Source organism: Melopsittacus undulatus, chromosome Z (assembly GCF_012275295.1).
Source record: "Melopsittacus undulatus isolate bMelUnd1 chromosome Z, bMelUnd1.mat.Z, whole genome shotgun sequence".
Classification (NCBI taxonomy): domain Eukaryota; kingdom Metazoa; phylum Chordata; class Aves; order Psittaciformes; family Psittaculidae; genus Melopsittacus; species Melopsittacus undulatus.
In genome coordinates this window covers 18,789,771-18,812,957 of record NC_047557.1, presented here as the reverse complement: position 1 = coordinate 18,812,957, position 23,187 = coordinate 18,789,771, and the positions used below count along the sequence as shown (strand labels likewise).

Here is a 23,187-nt window from a genome sequence, read left to right as displayed (position 1 = left end):
TCTTTGTCCAAGCTTCAGAAATTCCTGTTTTCTCAGTCCTCTCTAGGCAAAACTACATTTGAAATCAAAAGCTCTGAGAAGCTTATTTTTTCTAAAAATCGGAACCATTACTTCTCCAAACTAAATACAGCTACAGTAGCTTTACTGTATTATGTCTTCAGCACAGCCAGTGAATTCTGCAGGGTGCATTAGTTTCTACTGTTTACCCCAGTAGACTTGCACCTAACAGGCAGATGTTACCATTTACCCAGCATTCAAACCAGTAGCAACACACAGATTTTTCAGCTGCATTAGGAAACCTTGTATCCAAATACAGCTGTTCTTCCATGCCAAGTACACAAAAAACCTAAGTAGACAACCAGCCTCTTCTGGCAAATTATAAAGATACTGAAGAGGCAATCTGGTTACCTTAAGATGCCTGTCAGATACATATGGTGGAGAGAAGGAAAGTAGGGATATACTGAGGAGAGGAAAATGCAAAAGGTCCTAACTTGCTCTTGAAGAGCCTACACAGTATAGTGTTCAACAATCCTGTATTGTGCTTGCTCCTAAGATACAGTAAGAGGCAAATCAGTTTAACTTAGGTTTTCTCCATGATGGTTTGCTTCTCTTGCAATCCCTTTCTCTGCTCAATCCCTGTGCCACCAGCTCCCAGATCAATTCCTTTTCTTTCTTACTTTCTTGAAAATATTGTGAAATATGTGTATGACATTAGCTCACCCTCTACCATAAGATTCTTCCACCACAATCCATCATCCTTCTCTTTGACAAGCTACAGTATGCAACCACCTGCCTCAACTTCTGTCAGTCTCTGAGGAAGCCTCTCTCTTGTCTCCAGAGAAAAGGCACCACATTAGAGAAAGGAAGAATGGCCAACCACTCATGAAAATACCAAACAAAAGCCTAGCTGATCAGACCTGTAGCAAAAACCTGCTGAGAAATACTACCCTGAACAGCCATCAAGATGTCAATTTTAAACACACAGCATCCATGACTTGATCCTTGGTGGAGCTCTCAAGTCTCCTCTCTGCAAGTCATATTCCTCCTGACCACTTCAAAGAGAGCAGTCCCCCCATCCCAGATCTTCCAACACATAGTAGCAACAGCTTTATTTCTGAATGTTTTCTAAAAACCAGCACAATTCTGCAAGATTTTTTATGCCTCTTAATGAGAACAGCTTGGATATATCAACTAAACTTCTCAGAAATTAATGACTTTGTGCACTTGCAACCACTTCACTTCTTGAGAAATATTAAGCCAATTTACCAGTAGCACCCTTTCAAGTTTTCCAAGATTTGGGTTGCAAAAGAAAGACTGGTTTAAGCTGATAATGTTAAAAATCAAGAATATGATCATAAACATTTCATTACAGAATTAGTTTCAGAATCATTTCAGAGCTATCTGAAAATTATAATTACTATATGCTGTGCCCTGTTCAACTGCCAACAATTTCAGGATTGGAGTATCTTCTTAACACAATCACATAATGGAACAGAGCAGTCTGCATTTATTAGTCCTTCCATTTCTTGCCTATGTAAACTAGAAAGATCTGTAAATATTGGGAAAGTGGAAGATTAGTGTCTGGAATGGATATTCACAAGATATTTTTTTTCATTACTGCAAGACTAGAAAGCCTGCTCTAAGCAGAGATGTAAGAGCTGTCATTGCTGCATTATGGCACATAGTGTTGGAGCAAGACGTACATTTGGTAAGGGTTACTCTCTGTTCTCTTTTACAGTGGGAGAAAAATATTTACGTTTTCAAAACTGTTCCCATGCAGAGAGAAGAACAAGTTTTGCACATCACTTTCTTGCTCTCCAGCCCATCATGGAAAACATGTACAAGGCTTTCATAGGGAACACCAGATGGCAAATACTGCCTGAAGCTAACTCACATGGACATTAAAAGCTAACAAAGGCAAAAAAGGGTAACTTGCAAAGCATCAATAAACTATCTTCCTTAATGACACAAATCAGATACACTACAGGACATGTTTATGCTATTTGGTTCACTGATAGTTTCATTTAACCATGCTTCCAGAAAACAGCTGAATGAATGGGTTTCTAAAAAGGAAACAAAGCACTGCTTTACAAAAAGAGCAAAGAACAGAACACACTGATTAAAAGACCCCTCTCTTTTTTCCTCAGAAAGGGAAGCAAGTACACTTAGCTGTTCTGAGACAATCACCACTACAAATTTCTATTAAAAAAAAAAAAAAGAAAATGCAAGTGACTGCTTGATATTTGACTGTGAAACACCAAAATACTTTTAGTGAAATATAAACAGAACACATTTTTCCACTCAGTCATAGCTACCACATGAATAATCAGATCTCTCTCAGAAATATCAAAAAAGACTGCACAGTTATACTGATAACATGATTATCCTGAGCATAACTGCAAAACCAATAAACCCCCTTCTGTGAGGTGTATTTTTAACAGACAATGGCAAGCAGCTATCTGAAACACAAATTTACTACCAGTCTGGCTCACTTCTTTCTCCCTAAAACAGTTGCACCACCACAAACAGAAGCCATGGTGGGTGGCAAAATACCACTTCAGCAGGCTTTGCCGATGAAAATATCTCAGGCTTGGGTTTCACAAATGCTCTGGTTGCAATAAGAGACTTAAAAGGAAAAAAAAAAACAAAAATGTATCTCAATTCCTCTCGCATGCAATTACTGCTGCCTGAAGTCATTCTGAATGACTGAACTTTTCATTTACTCTCTCTAATACAGTATCTCTTACCACCATAACTATCCTTAGTTTTACTTCAGGCTGATAACTCCAAGTTCTGTTCTTTCCCTAAGCTTTCTGTCTTCTTTCTGAACAAGAAAAAAACAGAAGAAACCCCACACACTTGTGTTGAGGAATCCCAATTTAACAAAGCAATATTTAAATTTTTCTCTAAATATTTAAAACTACAAATAACTCACACAACAGAGATATCACACTTAAAAAAATTAAAAATTTGCTCTCCCCAGACCAAGATCTCAGCACTGCTACATTAACTACTCTGCACAGGACACATATGGGGTGGTGGGGGTAAAGGTAATTTAACATGTATTCAACACCACACTGTGCAATGATTCCTTTGGATCTGAGCTGGACTGGTAACTGTATTTGTATATTACATTTAAGAGATTAACTTTGCTCCTTCTAAGTTGGATGAACTCAAAGAAAGTTGAAATGGAAAAAAACGAATGGCACTCAGAAGCTAGCTGAGATACTCAATACTCACTGGTTTCAGATTTACTACTACAGGTATCAAGTCAGTAGTGTAACAATTTATAGTTTTAGTCAACATGCAGCATGTTTTAACTTACAGGAAATGTGTGGCCTAGCAAAAATACGTACTTCTTCAAAAAGTGAAAATTTTTAAAAAAAATTTAAAAAGGAAACTTTGCCTTTTGTTCACCTCACAATTATCTCTTAAGCAAAAAGAAAACCAAATCTAGCTTCATCAATCAAAGCACATCTACACTTGTAGTGATGGGTTTACCAAAGTAAAATAAAATTTCCCAAAAGTCTGTCACTTGGGGGAAACTGCCTTCCACAGACTGACCTAATAAAACTTCAAATAACTTGTGGTATTAGCAAGCAGCAACTAGCAAGCCACAATTAATACCAGTTAGCTTAGTCCTTCTGGCTCAGGAAAAGCTTGAGGTGAAGTTCAAGAGTGACTTAACTATTTTACACACCATCTGATGAAATTCATCTTCCTAAATTTTGGTTGTAAACCATAGGAAGAAGAACTATTTGCTGTTCTCTTCTATCTGCTGCCTTGCATTATTATGACACTGTTCACAATAGCATTTAAACATCTCTTTCCATCAAGCCAGATGAATTGTTTCCATGATTTCACACTAAAATCTTGACTTAAGCAGATTTTAAAATTGAGGTTAGAAGTTAAGTACTTTCCCAAACTGAATTTTGCAATGGCTTTTGTAGAGAATGGCAGTGCCAACCTCCAGCTGAAGTCTGTTTCTCTCCCAAACTTGGTTTTGACAACTTTCTCAGATCCTCCATTCCTCTCCTTATTGCTTTCCCTACCCCATGAGTAAGCTTTAAATCAAACTAAGGTACAATAGTATAACCTCATAGCAGCCTTCCAGTATCTGAAGGGGGGCTATAGGAATACTGGGGAGGGACTATTGATTAGGGACTGCAGTGACAGGACAAGGGGTAATGGGTTCAAACTTAAACAGGGGAAGGTTAGATTGGATATAAGGAAGAAATTCTTTACTGTTAGGGTGGTGAGGTACTGCAATGGGTTGCCCAGGGAGGTTGTGAATGATCCATCCCTGGCAGTGTTCAAGGCCAGGCTGGACAGAGCCTTGGGTGATATGGGTTAGTGTGAGGTGTCGCTAACCATGGCAAGGGGGTTGGAACTTGATGATCTTAAGGTCCTCTCCAACCCTAGCTATTCTATGATTCTATGATTCTAATTAAGCTGGCATGTTAAGCTGATTTCACAGAGGAACTGAATGCTGATGGAAGACAGTCTCACTAGAAGGCTTCACCTGCTGTCTTGTGCACAGTCCCCAACAAGAAGGTTAAATGGAAAGCTATTACTACTCACAGGTTATAGGAAATGGACTGAAATACAAGTTTACTTCTCTAGAAACATCTTTAAGGCATTTTGGGAAAAGCAAATAGGCAATCTGCACATAGGGCAGTTTTAAAATGGGAGGATAACCATCACTACTAAAGATTCTGCAGAGTCTTTACCATAAAAGTGAAGTAGTAAGCCTCATCATTCCACACCAATTTCAATACAGGCCACCACATTTTGTGCAAGAAAACATTATTCATAGACACGGCACCAGGAGCAGTCTCATGGACTGTCAGTCATTACCAGACTAGCCAAAAGAAGGAACAAGCAACCTCATAGTCAAAGATAAGTGAACTACTTCTGCATAAAATAGTGTTTCCTACATATTGACTACTGGTTTTCCCGAATTCTGATTTATCACATTTTTAAAACAGTATTACAGAACTAGGGCATTTCTCACAACCCAGGCAAGAGTTTTACTTGCTTGGTAACACTTTCTATGTTAAGAAATACATACAAAATAACACTTGTGGCCACTGCTTATTATTAATTCCTATTGCAGACACGTAGTACTTTTGCAAAAGCATAGCTAACTTCCAGCAATTTTATGAGGATGATTCTTTTTCAGAAACCTCCTCTTCTAGCATATGAAGCTTAACATCACCTCCTCCTCATTTCAATCTTACATTTATTCCTGATCAGCTTATACTTATTTATTTTTATGTAAATACTGCTATTCACACTAACCAATTTTCTGTGTACTTGGGAGTCTGAAAGAACAGCCATATGTGATATACAGCAGATGATTAAAATAGCGAATATATAATGATGCTGCCTTAATTATGAGTGAATTCTGATCTGCCCTTTTACGTTCAAGAAGCTTTCCAACAGCTGCACAGTGGTCATACAATAGAGCTGTGCAAACAGGCAGGAAGTTAAAGAGAAGCATATTCAACTTCATGAATTGCTATCCTGTTTATTTGCCTAGTAGAATAAAACAAGCTAAGAGTCAAAGTAAAATACAAAAAGACCAGACAGATTTCTAATAGCAGCAGACAGGCCAAATAAGCACAGTACTGCCAACTCTATAAAGGAAGGCCCTGCCAGTAACCAGATGTAGCTAGTGGAATATGTTCTACAGCTTGACATCCGGGCACTTTATGTTCCATACACAAATGAAAAGGAAAGCATAATACTGTATATTTTATCTGGCTAGATGAATGTTTTCTTTCAATTTTTCAGTCCATCTAACTTCTCCTGTGAAGGAATAAGTAGATGCAAAGAACTGATACACTCCAATTTGAGGCTCAAAAAATCTACTTACATTAGCACATTTTCTTTCATTATGCAATCATTTATTTCTATAACATAATCAGCTTAAGATGTTTGTCTTCTAGAGACATAACAGATTACCACTGTTCCGTAACTCCGTTGTCTCTGTAGGAATACATGCTTCTAACGTGGCCAAATTCCAGCTACAGAGATGCTGCTCTGGTTTCAAAGGCCACCTAGCATCAAGGACAAGCTTTCCATTTCCTACCTAATCTAACACAATGTAGCTAAAGAAACAAACAAAAATACCCCAAAAACCAAACCCCCCAGAAAACTCATCAAATATTTCTTAGTATTACTGTCTTCAGAAAGTTATCCAACAGTATTGTAAGCATTTAGTTTTATATATGTATGTAAGCCACCAGTTTACTAAATATTTGGTGGTCAAATAAATTCTAAGGATAGTTACACTGCAGAAGACAAATGTACATTACTGAGTTTAGGAAATATTTATAAATATGCTTCCTAAGAACCTCATCTAAGATTTGAACTTTGAATTTATGTTGAAAATACTGTACACAAATGTCGCAATGAAGTGCCACAGTCAAAGAGCACAGCTGCAGCAATACTGCTGGTACAAAAGAATACTCAATGCTCTCACTTCACTGATCACAACATTAGACAGCTGGAAACATTCCTAGAAGTTCTGCTTTAGTATTCAGGAAATGGCTTGGATCAAACATGCATTAGGGTTGAAGAGCTACGATAAAAATGTCTTATGTAAATGTTCTATCATTGTCAATACGGTCAATTTATTTCTCCTGAAGTTTTCCCTATAAATCTTTAGCTTATCTTGGAGCAAAGCCACAATATATGATGTGACAGCAAAATACTATTGCAAGACACAATATTCATCTTACTACAGAGAATACTGTCAGTTAGGAAGTAAAACCTAATTCAGACACACTTAACAAATAAAAAATGTAAATACTGAAGAAATCTTAGTCTATATATATTCTTGGCCCGATTTGACGCAAAATTTTCTCTAAGTGTTTTTGTATTTTAAAAGGAAAATATAAAGTATTTTTTATGTTGTACTGCACATCTCACAAAAGATTACTTCTAGTCTTTCAGCAACTGGCTGAATAGCTACAGAAGCCACAGAACCATTTATACCTTCCTTAAAGCTCCTTCTGATACTTTTTTAAAGAAAACTTACATTTAGTCCTTCCTTGCACGTGAAGTAGTGTGAAAAATTAATGAAATACGTGAATTTATTTAGATCAGTGGAGAAAAACCAAGAGATAACACAAAAAGAAAAAAAAAGTTGGCATTATTTTTCCCTTGTTTCCTTATTATAAAAAAAAATCAAAGAGCTTAAAGTTACAATATGGGAAATATTCTTTTTTATTTCCTTAACACCTAAGCAAAAAAAATGTATCAAATAAATGTAAGTGATCTACTCTTTCCTTTTTTTTAATCTTAATTCATGCAGATTTGAGTTCTATAAATTTTGAACTACTGAACTTTAATTCAGCAGTTCTCAAGCTCTTGAATAACATAGTAACTCATCAAGTTTTAAATTTTAACACGTGCACAATTACCATAAGCAGCCTAAGACAGCCAACACTCACACCAGAGTATTATGCTTCATTATGGTTACTTTTGCCATGGAATTTAAACAGAATTGTAATGTGTGCACTGTTTCACATTCAAATTATAAAAGAAGCGGGTATTACCATAAAAATCTGTAACAACTTCCATTACAGTTTGGGGAAGCCCTACAATCTAGTACTCATCTTAATCACAAGGGTGTTTTTTTCCCCAGCCTCAAAGTTTCCTACAAGCACTATCTATTTCTCCATAGCTCATCCTAGCTTGGACAGCCATCTCACTTTTCTTACTGATCATGTATACCTCATTTTTGCATTACTTCGTCCAGTTCGTCTGTTACACTGAGAATACCATTAACAAAGTTTTATTACACCACGGAACAAAGCCTTCAGCAACTCTTGTGAAAGCTTAGCAAACCATTTCTAGTTCAGCAATATCCTTGCATTATGGTCAGCAACAAAAAAAACCCAGAATACTAATAGTACTAGTAGTGATATCACTAGAAAATAGGATGTAACTCTACCTCTCCTGACCCCTTTTATACAGAGAAGGATGATACTAGTTTTCTAATTCTGCTTCACAACAGAAACTCTTACTTTAATGGGAACTCAGTGAAAGCCCATATTCCTTTTATGAGTTGTCATCTCCTACCTGCATGTTCTTCATGCTTTTTGTTTAAGTCTGTTATTTCACATATTACATTATTCAAATGAGAATAACCTTAGTGGTGAGAATGAAAAAAAAAGTTAACTTCTTTCCTACCTTCAAGAGCTGCTTGCCAATTGTTGGACTCATTTTTTCATCCACCATAAGAATTACTATTCCTCTGTCATCCATGCCTCGGCGTCCTGCACGACCTGACATCTGGATGTATTCCCCTGAGGATATCTAGGGTAAAACAGTAAAAAGAAAAAAATTAACAAACATTAGAAAAATAGCAAAAACATATGAAGTGCTTTTTATAATTATACATTAAGTGATCATGAAGCATAAATATTAGCAAATAAAAGCTATCTAACATGTGAACTTTTCACAGATTGAACTCACCACTCCTAACTATCCCTAAACTACCAAGATTCACTATTCATAGTGATGGATTTACATGTGAGCAGCCTAACCAAAGCTTCCATAGATATAGTGACTCCTGTTAACATGGAGCAACATTTTAATAAACACAAAAAACATTTTACTAATGTCTCATGTCATGAAAGGTTGCTGGGCATATCATGCATATCTGAGGAATCTTGTCTTTAGGAATTTGTACAGTAATTATAAATGGATTAGTGAATAAAAAGATTATTGGAAGAAAAAAATATTTGCTACTACAGTGAAGTGGATGTGTCAAGAGTAAATTTAATCCTTATTAGATTCAAATAACGCAACTCAGTTATTCTACCAAAACTGGTTTTCACTTACCCATCGGAAATCTTTTCCATCAAATTTACTGGCGCTCGTAAATAGCACAGTCCTGGCTGGCATATTAATCCCCATAGCAAAAGTCTCTGTGGCAAATAAGGCCTAAATAAACAAACTAAAGTTAAGCAAGTAAAAACAAAGATTTCTAAGCAAGCATGCAAACAGAGATAGCAACACAAAACTTCAGATTCTACCACTTCTGCAGAGTCAACATTAGGAAGAGAGGCACATTTAGTATTTAAAAAAAAAAACCAAAAACAACACAACATTCTTTACCTCTTCCCTTATATCCTCTGGGAAAACTACTAAGATGGAATCATGTGAAAGATACCAAAAGAACACCTAAGGGGGTGCAAACTGTATTATTGAAAAGTAGATTTCCACATTCAATTTTTGCAAGAAAAAAAATAGCAGATAATTACCCCACAATTTTAATCTAAGATTAGATTTTTCTGAATGCATGTCCTTTAAGGCAACCCACAAACATCTTGGTAAATGTCTACAATCATTTATAGGAGCAAAATATACCCTAAAACACTTGACAAAAATGTTAAATTTAGTCAATGTAAGTTTAAATAGTTTAGAATAAAATCTGGAGCACTTAAAACTAGAACTGCAATTTTGTACTAACATAAGACATTTAAGGCCAAGTATTGAAGACTACAAGCTTTTCCTCAGAGAGAAAAAAAACCCCAAACAAATAGCTTAAAGAATTTTTTTTCAGACAAAGATTGAGACAGATCTCCACTATAATATTAGCATACATGCTGAGCTAAGACATATTTCTCAGGAGGTTTTTGTTAGCATTAACAACCATGTATTTACAACAGAGAAAAAACTAAATATGGACACGAAATATATACCTTTATTAGGCCCTCAGAGAAAAGAATTTCTATGGTTTCTTTTAAGATAGGAAGCAGACCACCATGATGGATACCAATTCCTCGCTTCAGAAGTGGAAGTACATGTTCAACCTGACAAGATACAAAGAAAGACAAGTAAACAAATGTTAGTATTTGTTACTGAAAACTAAAACCTGTATGGAAAATCCCAAGATAGCCCTCAGTGTTCACATGATTCACTATTTCCTGATTTGAAGTGCAACAGATATCCCTTCAGTATTATTTTCCAGGTAGAACTAGGAATGATATGAAGAGTAAAGCCAGAGACCAAGCTTTTCAGCAGTCTAGTCTTAAACTGGGTTAGGCAAACTGTGAAGCTGTGCCCTAATTTACACATGCAGGTAGCATCTAAATTTGCATCTATTAAAAAAAAACCCCAAACCAAAACAAAAAAACAAACAAAAACCCCCCAAAGAAAATAAATAAACAAAAAAAACCCACAACCAAACTCAAAGCCTCATTTAAAGTAATTTTTGGAAACAGTGATCTTGTAAGCATGAGATTTCTTTTCAGTTTTGGTTGCAGGGATTTCACTTACTCAAGCGTGCTGTAAAACAGTGAAGTCAGCACCTGTGACAGCCATACAAGTAAACTCAGGTTGTAAATGTCTGAATTAATCTCTTAAATTCTAGAAACATTATACTTCAAACAAATACTTACATGAAATTAGGTTTGTCTCGGTTTTCTCTTTGAAAACAGAGATTCTTATTAACAATCTATTAAAACTTGGTTACCATCCAAAACCTAATTCTGAGAAGATGCTTTTGAGATATCATTGTCCAGAGATTACTAGATATTATTGGATATAATGACTGGATATTATTGGATACAACATCCAATACTGGATATAACATTGGATATATCATTGGATAAATACTGGATATTATTGGAAATAATGCCACTGTTGTAACGTTACGAAAAAACCCTAACAACTCAGCACACATTATATATTGGATTCCTACTATCTCAAATTCACAAACAAAATAGGTATGTGGAATCTGAAGCAAGCAGGCATGGCCAAAACTGAAATGGTTGCTTTTCTCAAGGAGAAATTGCCATGCTTACAATAAACATCATTGCATTAAGAACTGATGGACACAAATAAATAAAGAGGAGAATGAAATTACAGCTTTAGTACGTGTTATGAAAATATCAAAACTTGTAATATCCTGTCCATTCAGAAATTTGTATTTTTTCCACTGTAAAGACAGTCATCTATGCAACAAATCAGAATACAATTGCATCAGCCCAACTTCTTAAAAGGTTCAGCAGTTAATACCTGATCAAGTGCATCATGAACTCTAATTTGATCTATTCCCAGACAGTTTTAACCCAGATACACCTGTTGACTTAAAAACATAATTTGAAAAAAAACAAAAAAAAAAACCAAAAAAAACCCAAGACAAGCATAGTGTAGGAACTTCACAGTTAATTCTGGCATATGCCATTTGTTGCCATTACAATGGGAATCCTAATCACTGAATCCTATTTCACAATATCAAGGAGTAGTGTAAGAGTTATTAAAACCTGGGGAGATGAATGACAATATTCAGTTCACGATTTCTGTACCCGCTACAAAAACCCCACAGCCTCAAAAGCTGCAAAAACAGGAGAGCAGCAGCTACCCCTATCCTATCTCCACTGACCTGAGGAAGCTTTTTGTCTTCATCTGATAGACAATCAATCGCATTATTGAACACTTCTTCAACCATCTTTTTTTCTTCATCTAAGAATGCAATTTGTAGATTATTACAAGATCTAGAAGGTTCATACCATATGTAAAAAAAAGCTTTACCACATTCTAATATTAACAAAAATTCACAATAAAAATACTGTGGAAGACTGTGAACCACCCAGACTGGGTGAGACGATCAAGACTTAAATGTAAGGCTGAAGAAGCCTAACAGTAACCAGAAGTGGATGCTCAGAGGAAAGGAAAACAACAAACCTGGCAGAATAATTCTAACTTCAGTTACTTCCAAGCTTGGGATTTCTTAGTTTTAAGTACTCTATTTAATTAACCTCCACCATTCCTCTTCTACCTACTAGCCCCTGTGCATGGACACAGAAGCCTTCCCTTTTCTGTTAATCCTAAATGTTTACATCCCCTTTCTACTGAAATGGTAAAAATATCAAGAATTCAGAGATACAAGAGAAGAAAATACAGAAAAATGCATCTCTGCACTTGTGCCTATCTGTACATGTTCTGACAGAAACAGTTACAACACTGAACCTGGAGGTGTAAAGCCTGGAGAAAGTAAGCAAGCACGAACAGTTCACAAACATGAAATGATACATCAATTCTCAACAGATTCCTTATTTTTATTACAACTCTTAACATTTCCAGGAAGAGATGAATTTAAAATTATTTTCCAAGCTTGGTCTTAATCCAAAATGTTGTTTACCTTTCAGGTTTTGTTTTGAGGAGAAAGGGCAGGAAAGAAGAAAGAAAACTGGATTGAACAGTTGAGAAAGAACAGTGTAGCAGTTCATTATATAGTTGTTTTGACTTTGAGAGGATACTTATTTTTTTAATGGACATAAATGAAAATTTTTGGAAACACATTTGTTATGATCAGTTTTCTCCCATTATAGATAAAATTTTTGAGGAACTGTTGTATTATTACAATGAACAGAATTTTGAAGAAAAAAATAAAGTTTACAATAGAGGAATGATTAAGTACTCTGTGCACCAACAGTTTCCTACTAAAAACAGACTGATGTACCAGCATAGTAAGTGAAAAAGTAATACATATTTTTCACTTGTTCTAAAGTTCTAAAGGAAATATACCTAACAAGAGTAACATTTCACATTAAACTACCCTTGTAAATAAAGCTGTATTTCATTTATTTGTACCTGTATTAAAATCTAACTTTGTCATCTGAAGTGCATAGGCTTCACAGTCTTTCTTACTGAAGCTGAAAATAATCACAGGTTGGAAATTCCTTTCTGTGATCATCTTCACAATTTTAAAAACATTTGAAGGACCTGCAGAGAGATTGCATTAATTAAAATGTAATTTTATCAAAAAAAAGATCTTATGCAATAACTGAAACACAAGCACAGTTTGCCTAAAATTTTGTGGTATTATACAAAAAGTTGGTTTAGAATTGAATTCAAACTCACCTTTTGTTCCTCCTTTCCTGCCTTTCTGGTCTCCTTTTGCTAAGTCTCCTGCATCTCTAAGCACCTGCATAGCTGTATTAAAATTATCTTCTCTGAAATCTCCCTAGATATAAAACACAACTTTTGTAAGCAATTAGCTCCGACACAGCCCACTTAAAAATACCTAGTGCTTTGTGCCATTTGTAGCCAGTACTGCTACCCCACATTTACAGGCAGAACAAAAACAATGCATAAGCCAACAAGTGAATTTTACTGGGTCAGTGTCACAGCTCAGAACTACAGTGGTGTCTCTGAAGTTATTGCCCATTGTTCCATCCATCACACCATTTAACCAGGCTACACCTGCTGAATGACACGATACCAAAACTAACTTTTAGCTAAGTCTAAATGAAACTACACTGCCCAGTGAAGATCTAGCTTCAAGTGCAGTACTACTGTTTATGGCATTAGCTACTGCTGTGCAAGCCAACAGTGTATTTTAAACAAGTCACTACTTCAAAATTGCCTGAAGACACATGAATATTTTACACCCTCAGCCAAAGTAAAATTTGAACGCCACTACATTTTCTTGTGTGTGAAATAGTACAAGAAGCATCAGCTACTTTGCAGATTTACAGAAAGCAACAATGACTTTAGAAAACAAAGCAAGACTGATGGCACTTAAGACATCTCAGCAAAGTATTACTCAGCTGACTATATAACATTAGGATAACAAAACTTATCTCTTCTGCAAGACTGCAAAAGAAAATCTTAACAGCAATTCAGAAATCACTGTTACCCTTGTGTAGTTCATTTAATACAAACATCCTTTGTACAGCCAATCCAAATTTTGCAGGAGATCAAGCTCATGACTGATACACATTGAAAAAGATCTTTCAAACAAACTGAATGTTCCTTACGTTTTCATCAACCACCAGATGGAGCCCATCTCCTCCTGCTGGGAATATATAATGCTGCAGTGGAGTGGGTCGATAATCTGTGTAAATCACATGGCAAGGCTATAAAGAAATAACAGCATACATGTAAATGTTTCTAATTGCATCATAAAAATACTTGCTTGATGGAAAATCCAGTACATCTCTATTAAAACACATCTTTCTAAAAGCTAACAAATAAGACTTATAGAAGCTAAGAGATTTTCTTTCCTGAATATGGATGTTGCTTAAGAAAATGTTTGCATTTTCTTTAGAACACAAGCTGGCTTAATGAAAAGAAAATAAAAAAATAAAAATTAAAAAAAAATTCTCATGAACACAAAAAGTAGGGACAGGTACTATTTCCTTCTGCATTATTACACACTAAAAATCCTAACACCTTTTAAAACCAAAGGAAAAACTGTAAACTTCTGTTTTGCAAGAAATATTGTAGGGTTTTTTCTTACACCACCTAAAAAAAGGCACACAGTAGACTTAAAAACATATAAGGTTTCAACACATGAAGAAAGGTTGCTTCTTTAAAAAAAAGTAAATCACAGTCTACTGCTCTTCAAAACAGTCTCTTATACTACACCCCTTTCACTACAAACAACTTAATAATCAATCTTGGGTATTTTTAAAATCTCACCAGCCTGTTACAGATATTAATTTCCCTAATTCTGATTCTCACCTTCTTTGCTGCAAAAGCATCTCTTAAAAAAAATAAAGATAAAACTAATAGTTACAGAACAGGATAGATTTCTTATATTTCCCTTTTCTTACTTTGCCTGCATGCATATATAGTACTTCCTATGGATTTATGATTTACTTTTTATTTCCACATGGCCTTTTTACAGCACTTTTCAAACAATTTCTACAAATAATCTCTTGTCTATCAGCCCTTCATCATGTTTTGTAATTTAGAATGTTTGTTGAATTCAAGCTAGTGTCTAAATAAGTGTGGAAAATAAAATTTAAAGAAACAGCTGTAATGGTACTACACAGAACAAACAGCCACTATAGCTGCAAAAGCTGTAAGTACAACCAGAGAATCCAAAAGTGATCAATACCATCATTTATAAGCTGTAAGATGACTGAAAAGATGCTCAAAGGTTGAGTTCACGTCAAAGAGACAGTATTACAAGACAACAAGGATGGACATATAGCACATCAGAAACGCTACCTGTTTGTGAAGGTGGCAGATCCATTCAGCAAACTGACGAGCATTTGGAATAGTTGCAGAAAGGAAGACATAATGAACATTGTCAGGAAGCAAAATAATGGTCTCTTCCCAAACCACACCACGTTCTGAAAACGGAAAAGTCACATGGGAAATGTATATGATTAAAGCCTGATTTTGGTTTTTTTCTTTCCAGTTCTGAAACCAAAGAACAGCATGCTGAAAGAAAAAAAAAAAAAAGGAAAACTAAAACCAGCTTCCCCTACACAAACACCCTTAAAGTGGCTTTTGCCTTGGCAAAGAAAATTAAGACTACGACTAGCAATAGCTTTCTGACATATGAATTCTGAATGTGAATTATGTACAAAGATGAGTTACTTTAAGAGAGAGAGAGAATAAAGTTTTAATTTGTCAAAAAAAATAAAAGTGTTCTTGGGAAAGAAAAAACCCAAACATCAAACTTTCTAGGGGAAAGAAAGTACATATAGGATACCAGAATCTCTCATGTAGTGGATTTCATCAAAAATAACCCATGCAACTTCCCGCATAACTTCAGAACCTCTGTAGAGCATGCTTCTCAAAATCTAGGAAAGACAAAAAAAAATTGAGATCCAACACATGAAATAACAGTCATATTACACAGATTTCAGTAAGAAACTGTCTGAATTTGTGGTTCACATTTACATGGCAAAATGAAATCTTATTTTGCACAAATCTTAGAAGCATTTTAAGATTGGCTGTGAGGTGCTTTCCAAGTTGATTCCAAATCTCATTGTCTCAGATGAGCCAGTTTTCCTGCAAGAACAGTGAAGAAACATGAAAGAAAAAACATTTTTCTTACAGCCTCTATTTGGCAGCTTATTTGCTACAGGCCTGCCAAGCTGCCTTCTTCCCTCATCCTAATAGACAACCTCTCTGCGATTAACATCAAAACTTTGGTCAGAAATCAAGTAATTCTGTCTCTCCACCCCATCTTTTCCTACCAGTTTTCTCTGTAAGACCATTCATTTAAGATAAAGACAGAAAGAGAAAAAATTCAACTCATGGCTGGACAGATTTCTGCAACACGAATACGACAAAACTGTGTCAACAGTACTTTTTTACCAATGGTGAAAAGCTGTATATTCCTGGAGTACTAGCATGTGTCATGAACCACTCAATTACCATTCAATGACTTTCCTCTCATCCTTTTGTTTCCCAAAAACAAAATACTGACCCTACAGGATTCACTTAGATTGACTGACTTTTAGTACTTCACATTTATCCAAAGAAAACTCACTGTCTTGAGCATTCAGGAAATTAAGTTCTGTCTTTCTCCATGTGAGAATGAAAGTTCTTGACAGTCCAAAAGCATGAATTTACAAACATTTATCTAACTTTCTCAAAAATAGAAGTTAAAACATTAAAGGGAGGCATAATGAAAATGATCATTGACAGATCAAGAATTAATGTGTGGTCCTACCTCAGTTGTCATTACCAGACAAGAAGCTGTAGGATTAATGGTGACATCCCCAGTCATCAAACCAACATCCTGAAATTCTTCATACATCTCACGGTACTTCTGATTACTCAAAGCTTTAATTGGGCTTGTAAATATTACACGCTGTTTCTCCCTCAAAGCCAGGGCAATTGCATACCTGTATTTAAACATTGTACATTATGAAGTTGCCAGGAAGTCATTCATACCATATTATTTTCATCTAATCTTCTCCTTTTAAAAAATTAAAAAAAAAAAAATTTAAAAAAAAATAAAAAAGGAATGCAGAACACAGTACAAGAATACAAATCACTTCATACAAGTTCAGTGCAACCTTAACTATGTATGCATCTTTGAAGAGCAACAAATCATAAACAAGTTAACTGATTTTTATGGAGATTAGGGCACGCCTAGTTTAATCTAAAAATCTGGCAAGTCTCATGACAAACTATTATTACCGGAACCCATGCTCTAACATATTTACATGTACATCTCACTTTTCACCTCAGGTCAGGAAGCCACTCCACTGTCAGACTAATCCCTGACAAAAAACGTACACCATCTTTTAAGCATTTCTTGTCTCACAAACACAAATTTGTTAATTAACACAAACCACTACTTTTGAGAGTGCAAACACACAAGAAATTCCTTACAGCCAGAGGACAGAAAACCAATGTATTTTTTTTCTAAATTTATGTGAATATGGATAGCAGAAACTTTCCTTTCAATCTACATAATATCTCAACAAACTCAGATTGTTTAAAAACAGAAGACAAGCTGAAACACAATTAAGCCTTCACAACCCGCTAAACAAGATGAAAGAAGTAATTTTTATATCTGAGTAGTCAATTCAAGTCTAGTATTAATGGTCCAAACTTCATATCAAGAATTTGAGGCACAACAGCTATTGATGGCTCAACAAAAGGACATGACAAACATCACACCATTCTCTTATTAGAATATGTCAGAAAATTACTTACTCTGCACAAACAGTTTTACCGGCTGATGTATGAGCTGACACTAACACAGATTGCTTATTATCAACACAAAGAATAGCTTCCCTCTGAAAAGCATCAAGAATAAATGGATATTCCTAAAAAGAAAGCAAGAAAAAGCATTATACACTTTTAAGACAGACTGTTACTTACATCTAATTAATTCTCTGACTGATGTAATGTGCAAATTATAGGCAGAAATGGCATCCTGTTAGTATTTGTAACTCTGAATGACATTAATATCCAGTATTTCTCACTTTGTACTTAAATAATTTAATTTAATATGTATTTAAATAATTTAATCTAATACTTCACCTAAGATCTTTGCTTGTGTCTTCTTGTTATATCAAATTGAAGTCTTGCCCCAGTGACAGAATTTTCTCTAATTTACTAATTTAGAATGAGAAATTACTGAGTACAACTGAAGCCACCACCTGATGCTGCAGAATAGAACTGCAGTCAGCTTATCCACCCCATTTAACCACATAATTATACTCTATCAAATTTAAAATATAGAAACACCAATCTTTTTACAACAGGTCACCTTTTCAACACACTCTTTTCCAAGTCTTACTGACAAAACACGTAATTTTTCCCTCTACCCTCATTTATTCTCTAAAGCATACGCAAAAAGAAAGGCAATCTATCACATACTTTTGCAGCTTTCCCAGTTCTTGGCTTCAGACCTGTGAACTCTTCATTTGCTGGAAGTGCAACCTACAAAATACAATAAAAACAGCTGCAGAATTCTCAGTGTCTAATACAGTGACACGTCAAGCTATGAAGATCTAGAGCAGGAGATGTGCATGAAAACGAATGTGAATTTATATTATCCTGCTTCTGACTTCATGTGTCAAGACTTCCTGCCTTTCTTTCAAAAGTTCTTCAACCAATATTTCTATCCTGCTCCAACAAGGCTCCTTCTCTCACTGCTCTGATACTTCCTACTGTCTTCTGTGAAATATTTCTGCTTCACCTACCTTGGAACATTAGCTCTTCAAGCCAAGACAAAATCATAGCTTCTGGCCAATGGACACAAACTCCTCAACTCACGTTGAAAATACTCCCTTTCCAAGGACAATGTATTTATACAGGAAAGTTCCTGTTGCTGGTTAATATCTAACATTCCTTCATACTAAACATTTAAGCACTCTACAGTTACTAAGTGATGGCAAACCTCTGCCAGATACCTCGAGATAGCAAAGACTGTACGGATACACAGGCAGTTGTATCATCAATTGTATACTCAGTTCTTTCATTACAAAAGTCTAATCATACAGGGTGCTTGAATGTGACCCTATTTACATTGAGCTAGCTTGGGAAGACAGCACAGAAAACAGAATTATCATAAAAGTACAAAGAAGTTAAAAATTACACATTTAATTCTCACAAACTCTGACAATCATCTTTGGATGAAGGATGATAAAATACAAATCTACATTAATACAGGTTAGTGCAAACAAATCTTACACTAATTTGACAGAAATATGCAGATACATAGCAAAAATAAGAACCGTTTAGTTTTGGCTGTGGGCTGTTTGGATTTTTTAATTAGAATGTGCATAGCTAAACTCTTTGCCACTAAAGCTGTGAATATAGGACATTTACTGAGGTCTGGTAAAGACAGAATAGTTTTATAGTACAGAAATCAATTTGAAAGGGCATTGAAAAAACATTGTTTCTAGCTCAAGAAGACTCTAAGCCATAACTGGTGGAGGATGGAAAAGTTCCCTTCAGCAGTATCACCGTATGTCTAATAAAATTTGAAAATTGAAAGTTTTCATTATTTTGCTTTTGCATAAGAATCTTTTTCCTTTTTTACCAAAATGTAATTTTTAACAGTAATCAGCCTTACAAGAAAACCTTTCACTCTTGAACCAGAATAGTAACATATTTCCATGAACAGCTGCACACTGAGATCTCATTATGAACACAGACCTATTTTAACAACGAATGGGTTTTCATCCTCAACAACAGTAGATGGAATGCAACTTGGTACTTTTAAAATACGGCAACTTATCAATACTATCATCAAGTGTTTCACAATCACTCATTTTATTGCAAGTTTCATTCAAACTACTTCTGGTAAGGTACCCTATTAATTTTTCAAGTGCCAGATACAGACCTCAAACTCTTTACAAGCCTGTTCTACCTTAAATACAATATAGAATATCTGATTGAGGGTACAAAGGCTCTGCAGAGGGATTTGGACAGGCTGGATCAATGGGCTGAGGCCAATGGTATGAAGTTCAACAAGGCAAAGTGCCAGGCACTGCATCTGGGCTACACCAACCCCATGCAGAACTACAGACTTGGAGCACAGTGGCTGGAAAGCTGCTTGGTGGAAAAGAACCTGGGGATGGTAATTGATGGAGCTGAACATGATCCTGCTTTTGCCCAAGCAGACAAGAAAGCCAACAGCATCCTGGCCTGTATCAGCAATAGCACTGCCAGCAGGGGCAGGCCAGTAATCATCCACCTGTAGTGGGCACTGGTGAGGCTGCACTTTGAATCCTTTGTTCAGTTCAGGGCCCCTCACTACAGGAGAGACATTGAGGTGCTGGAGCAGCTCCAGAGAAGGGCAACAAAGCTGATGAAGGGTCTGGAGCACCAGTGTGAGTAGGAGCGGCTGAGGGAACTGGGGTTGTTTAGTCTGGAGAAAAGGATGCTCAAAGGAAACCTTATTGCTCTCTAAAACTTCCTGAAAGGAGGACTGAACGAGGTGCCTATTGGTGGTTTTTTCCAAGTTACAGGTGACAGGACAAGAGGAGATGGCTTCAAATGCTCCAGGGGGGTTTAGACTGGACACTAGAAAAAATTTCTTCACCAAAAGTGTTGTCCAGGGAAGCGGTTGAGTCACCATCTCTGAAGGTATTTCATGTAGATGTGGCACCTAGGGACATGCTTTACGGTGAACTTGTCAGTACTAGATTATCAGTTGGACCTGATGATCTTAAAGGTCTTTTTCAACCTATATGATTATATAACTTTACGACATAATAAGCACAATAACACAATACTATTTTACATAAAATTGTATGAAACAAGCCTATACTTTCCACATGCATTTCTGCTGCACTCACCTCATGCGTACAACCTTCAACAGTTTCCACAGCTTGCACCCTTACCCAAGGCATCACATCTGCCAGACTAAAAACACATGAGTTAGAATTGCTAGAAATGTATTTGAAGATCCCACTTTCTTTATAAATGCTAAAATCTTGAACTTCACCTGTACTTCAACTGCAACATTAAAGTAAATGATACAGAAACCCGAAATGAGCAGTTGGCAAAGACCCCCACCAGGACCAACACCTCTAAGTCTTAAAACATTGCTACTATATATATATACGCTCTAGCTACTGCTTTCGGATTTATAACACCTTAAAAACTTGCAAGACAAACCAAACAGCACTTGAATCACATTAATCAGAAAACTCTATGTGAATAAAATTTGAACTTTTTTTCAACATGCAAAGAAGCAAAATTCAAGAACAGTATTCCTGCTACTAGTCACGACACCAAGTAACAGCAGCCTGAAGGATCCCAAGCAACTGCCTGAAGATGAGACCCTGCTCTCTTTACAAATCCCTCTTCTCATGGCCACAAGAAGGGACTGGTATCTCACTGCATAAACTGTTTTTTTTTTTTCTAATTGCTTTACTATACTTTGTAAGCTACTGAGGGCAAGTATACTTCCACTGAGCCAGGAACACAGAAGCTGACTTCAAGTGTTGACTCTGGTTCTGGTTTGCTTCTATGCTTTCTGAGAAGTCTCACTACTTTCTCATAGAAAATCTTACCTTGAACTTCAGAAAAATTATCACCTAAGCCCAAATGACAATCCATACCAGAATTCTGACTGACATAAGTCAATAATACAAAACCCAGACAAAAGTATAAGAACACAGTAAGCACACAAGTTTTACTTCTGTAGCAGTTTTCTACATCTTGAGTTAGGGGTACACATCTGTGTTTGGCAGCTCTATATTAACTTTTAATCCATGAACCCTCTTAATTCATTTTCTGAACCAACATAAACAACCAAGTTACCAAAAATCTCTTAAGATAACACTAAGCTGAAATAATGTCCACACTGTCCCTTCAATTTGTTTTCAAAACCACTCATAATCCCAGTCATGAAGTTCTAGAAAGAAAAGAGGGAGATATATGCAGATCCTGAAGCACAGAAATTGAATTCTGGCTTCCCTTCAGCTGCTTTAAATCCCCAGCTGTTGGTACACCCAATTTTATAACCCTCTTCATATCAAATACCCCCATTTGTGCTCAAATTTAAAAGCATGTCCGTACTTCAGATTCCAAATATTTTCTGCCATTATCATCTTACATGACTCAAAAGCCTTTCTTCTGTCTCCCTGATAAAATTCTTCTTCCTGTATCCCAAGCCATTTAAGTCTTTCACACTGTGGCAGGCTGCAAGCCTGCCTCCTCTCATGTGCCTCACTGCTCACGTCTTGCTATATGACTGAAATCAGTATGATAGCTTTGACCAAGAACCACCAACATGCAGTAACCACACACATGAACATTTCATACCACAGTAGTCTATCTGCCTGTACTGTTAGTTTAAATATGCTCAGTGCTAATCTCTGAGGACCCTGTACTACCTACACATCCTTGCTCACATACAGAAAGCCAACTTCATATGCAAATTCATGTGAAAATACTACAGAGCTACTCACATTGAGTACTCACAACTGGCATACAGCTAACCAGTATGTCTTGCCATGATTTCCTTACACATTAAGCTGGGCACTTACTTGTCATCTTCTAATCCATCTTCTAATTTTCTCTTCTTTCCCAAAACAGCATGTTCAGTGTGATTGACCTCAGCTTTGCTTTTTGGCCTTGCCGTTGTAGCTGCTGAGGATTTTTCTTCTGAGCGTTTTCTGCAACATAAATACACAGCCAACGTAACATTTGCCAGTTATATGCGTGTATTTTCTGAGAAACAAAATGTGTTCTGACAGGAAACGCTCATCACACTGAAGTAGGGTACAACCGGCCATGCGCTTTCAAACTACTTCCGGCATGTGCTTGTCTCCCAACTCCCGGCGCTCCCCAGTCGCCCACTGCATCTGGGCTGGCCACAACGCGGGCGCCAGGGACCGCAGTAAGCATACCTTTTAGCCTGCACCGACTCCCCAGCCCCGCGGGGGTTCAGTAACGCAAATTAAGTAGCAAAAGAAGCGCCCGGCAGTGCGGCATGAGGCTCAGCCGCCAGAACACCCCTAATGGCCAGCTCTTCCTGCCTCACGCCGCGACCTCACCCCGATGTCCTGACGCCATCAATGACGAACGCCTTGCTCTTCCTGGTGGCAGATGCCGCGGCAGGCTGCTCAAACACTCTGAAAAGATCATCTCCAAAGGCGTCCGCCATCTTGTTCGCTTCTCCCACACTGCCTCTCGGAGCCACCCTTACCCGGATCCTTTCTGCTACTGCTCTGGAACTGAAACCGGGGATGGACAGAGCCCGCCGGCACCAGGACCCGCCACGCAAGCCCAGTGCCGACAACGGTCTCTGTCCCACCCCACCAGCACAGGAGCGCAGGGACGCCCCTCCAGCACGGAAAGGCCTCTAGGCCAAACCTTCCCACAACCCCCAGCTGCAGGTCGTGACCCTCAACCCGGAACCCGCTTCCTGCAGGGCCCAGGCAGCCCATAGGAGATGACTTAAACTCAGACGAATTCTGTCCAATGGGAGGAGCAGGGCGG

The 23,187-nt window shown here is 36.8% G+C and overlaps 1 protein-coding gene across 2 annotated transcripts in view; it reads right to left on the bottom strand.

Annotated features, from left to right (window-relative positions):
- Positions 1–23,086, bottom strand: part of MTREX (Mtr4 exosome RNA helicase) — a 46,325-nt gene extending 23,239 nt beyond the window's left edge. For both annotated transcript variants that reach the window (XM_005151948.4, XM_031051624.2), the window contains exons 1-15: positions 22,743–23,086; positions 22,233–22,361; positions 20,535–20,601; positions 18,106–18,168; positions 17,437–17,549; positions 16,442–16,616; positions 15,473–15,563; positions 14,983–15,107; positions 13,785–13,883; positions 12,886–12,988; positions 12,616–12,747; positions 11,405–11,484; positions 9,720–9,830; positions 8,857–8,958; positions 8,203–8,328 (exon numbers count right to left, since the gene is read on the bottom strand). In XM_005151948.4, coding sequence (XP_005152005.1) covers positions 8,203–8,328; positions 8,857–8,958; positions 9,720–9,830; positions 11,405–11,484; positions 12,616–12,747; positions 12,886–12,988; positions 13,785–13,883; positions 14,983–15,107; positions 15,473–15,563; positions 16,442–16,616; positions 17,437–17,549; positions 18,106–18,168; positions 20,535–20,601; positions 22,233–22,361; positions 22,743–22,852 — 1,626 coding nt within the window. In that variant the 5' untranslated portion in view covers positions 22,853–23,086. The remainder of the gene's footprint in view (positions 1–8,202; positions 8,329–8,856; positions 8,959–9,719; positions 9,831–11,404; positions 11,485–12,615; positions 12,748–12,885; positions 12,989–13,784; positions 13,884–14,982; positions 15,108–15,472; positions 15,564–16,441; positions 16,617–17,436; positions 17,550–18,105; positions 18,169–20,534; positions 20,602–22,232; positions 22,362–22,742) is intronic.
- Positions 23,087–23,187: the final 101 nt, after the last annotated feature.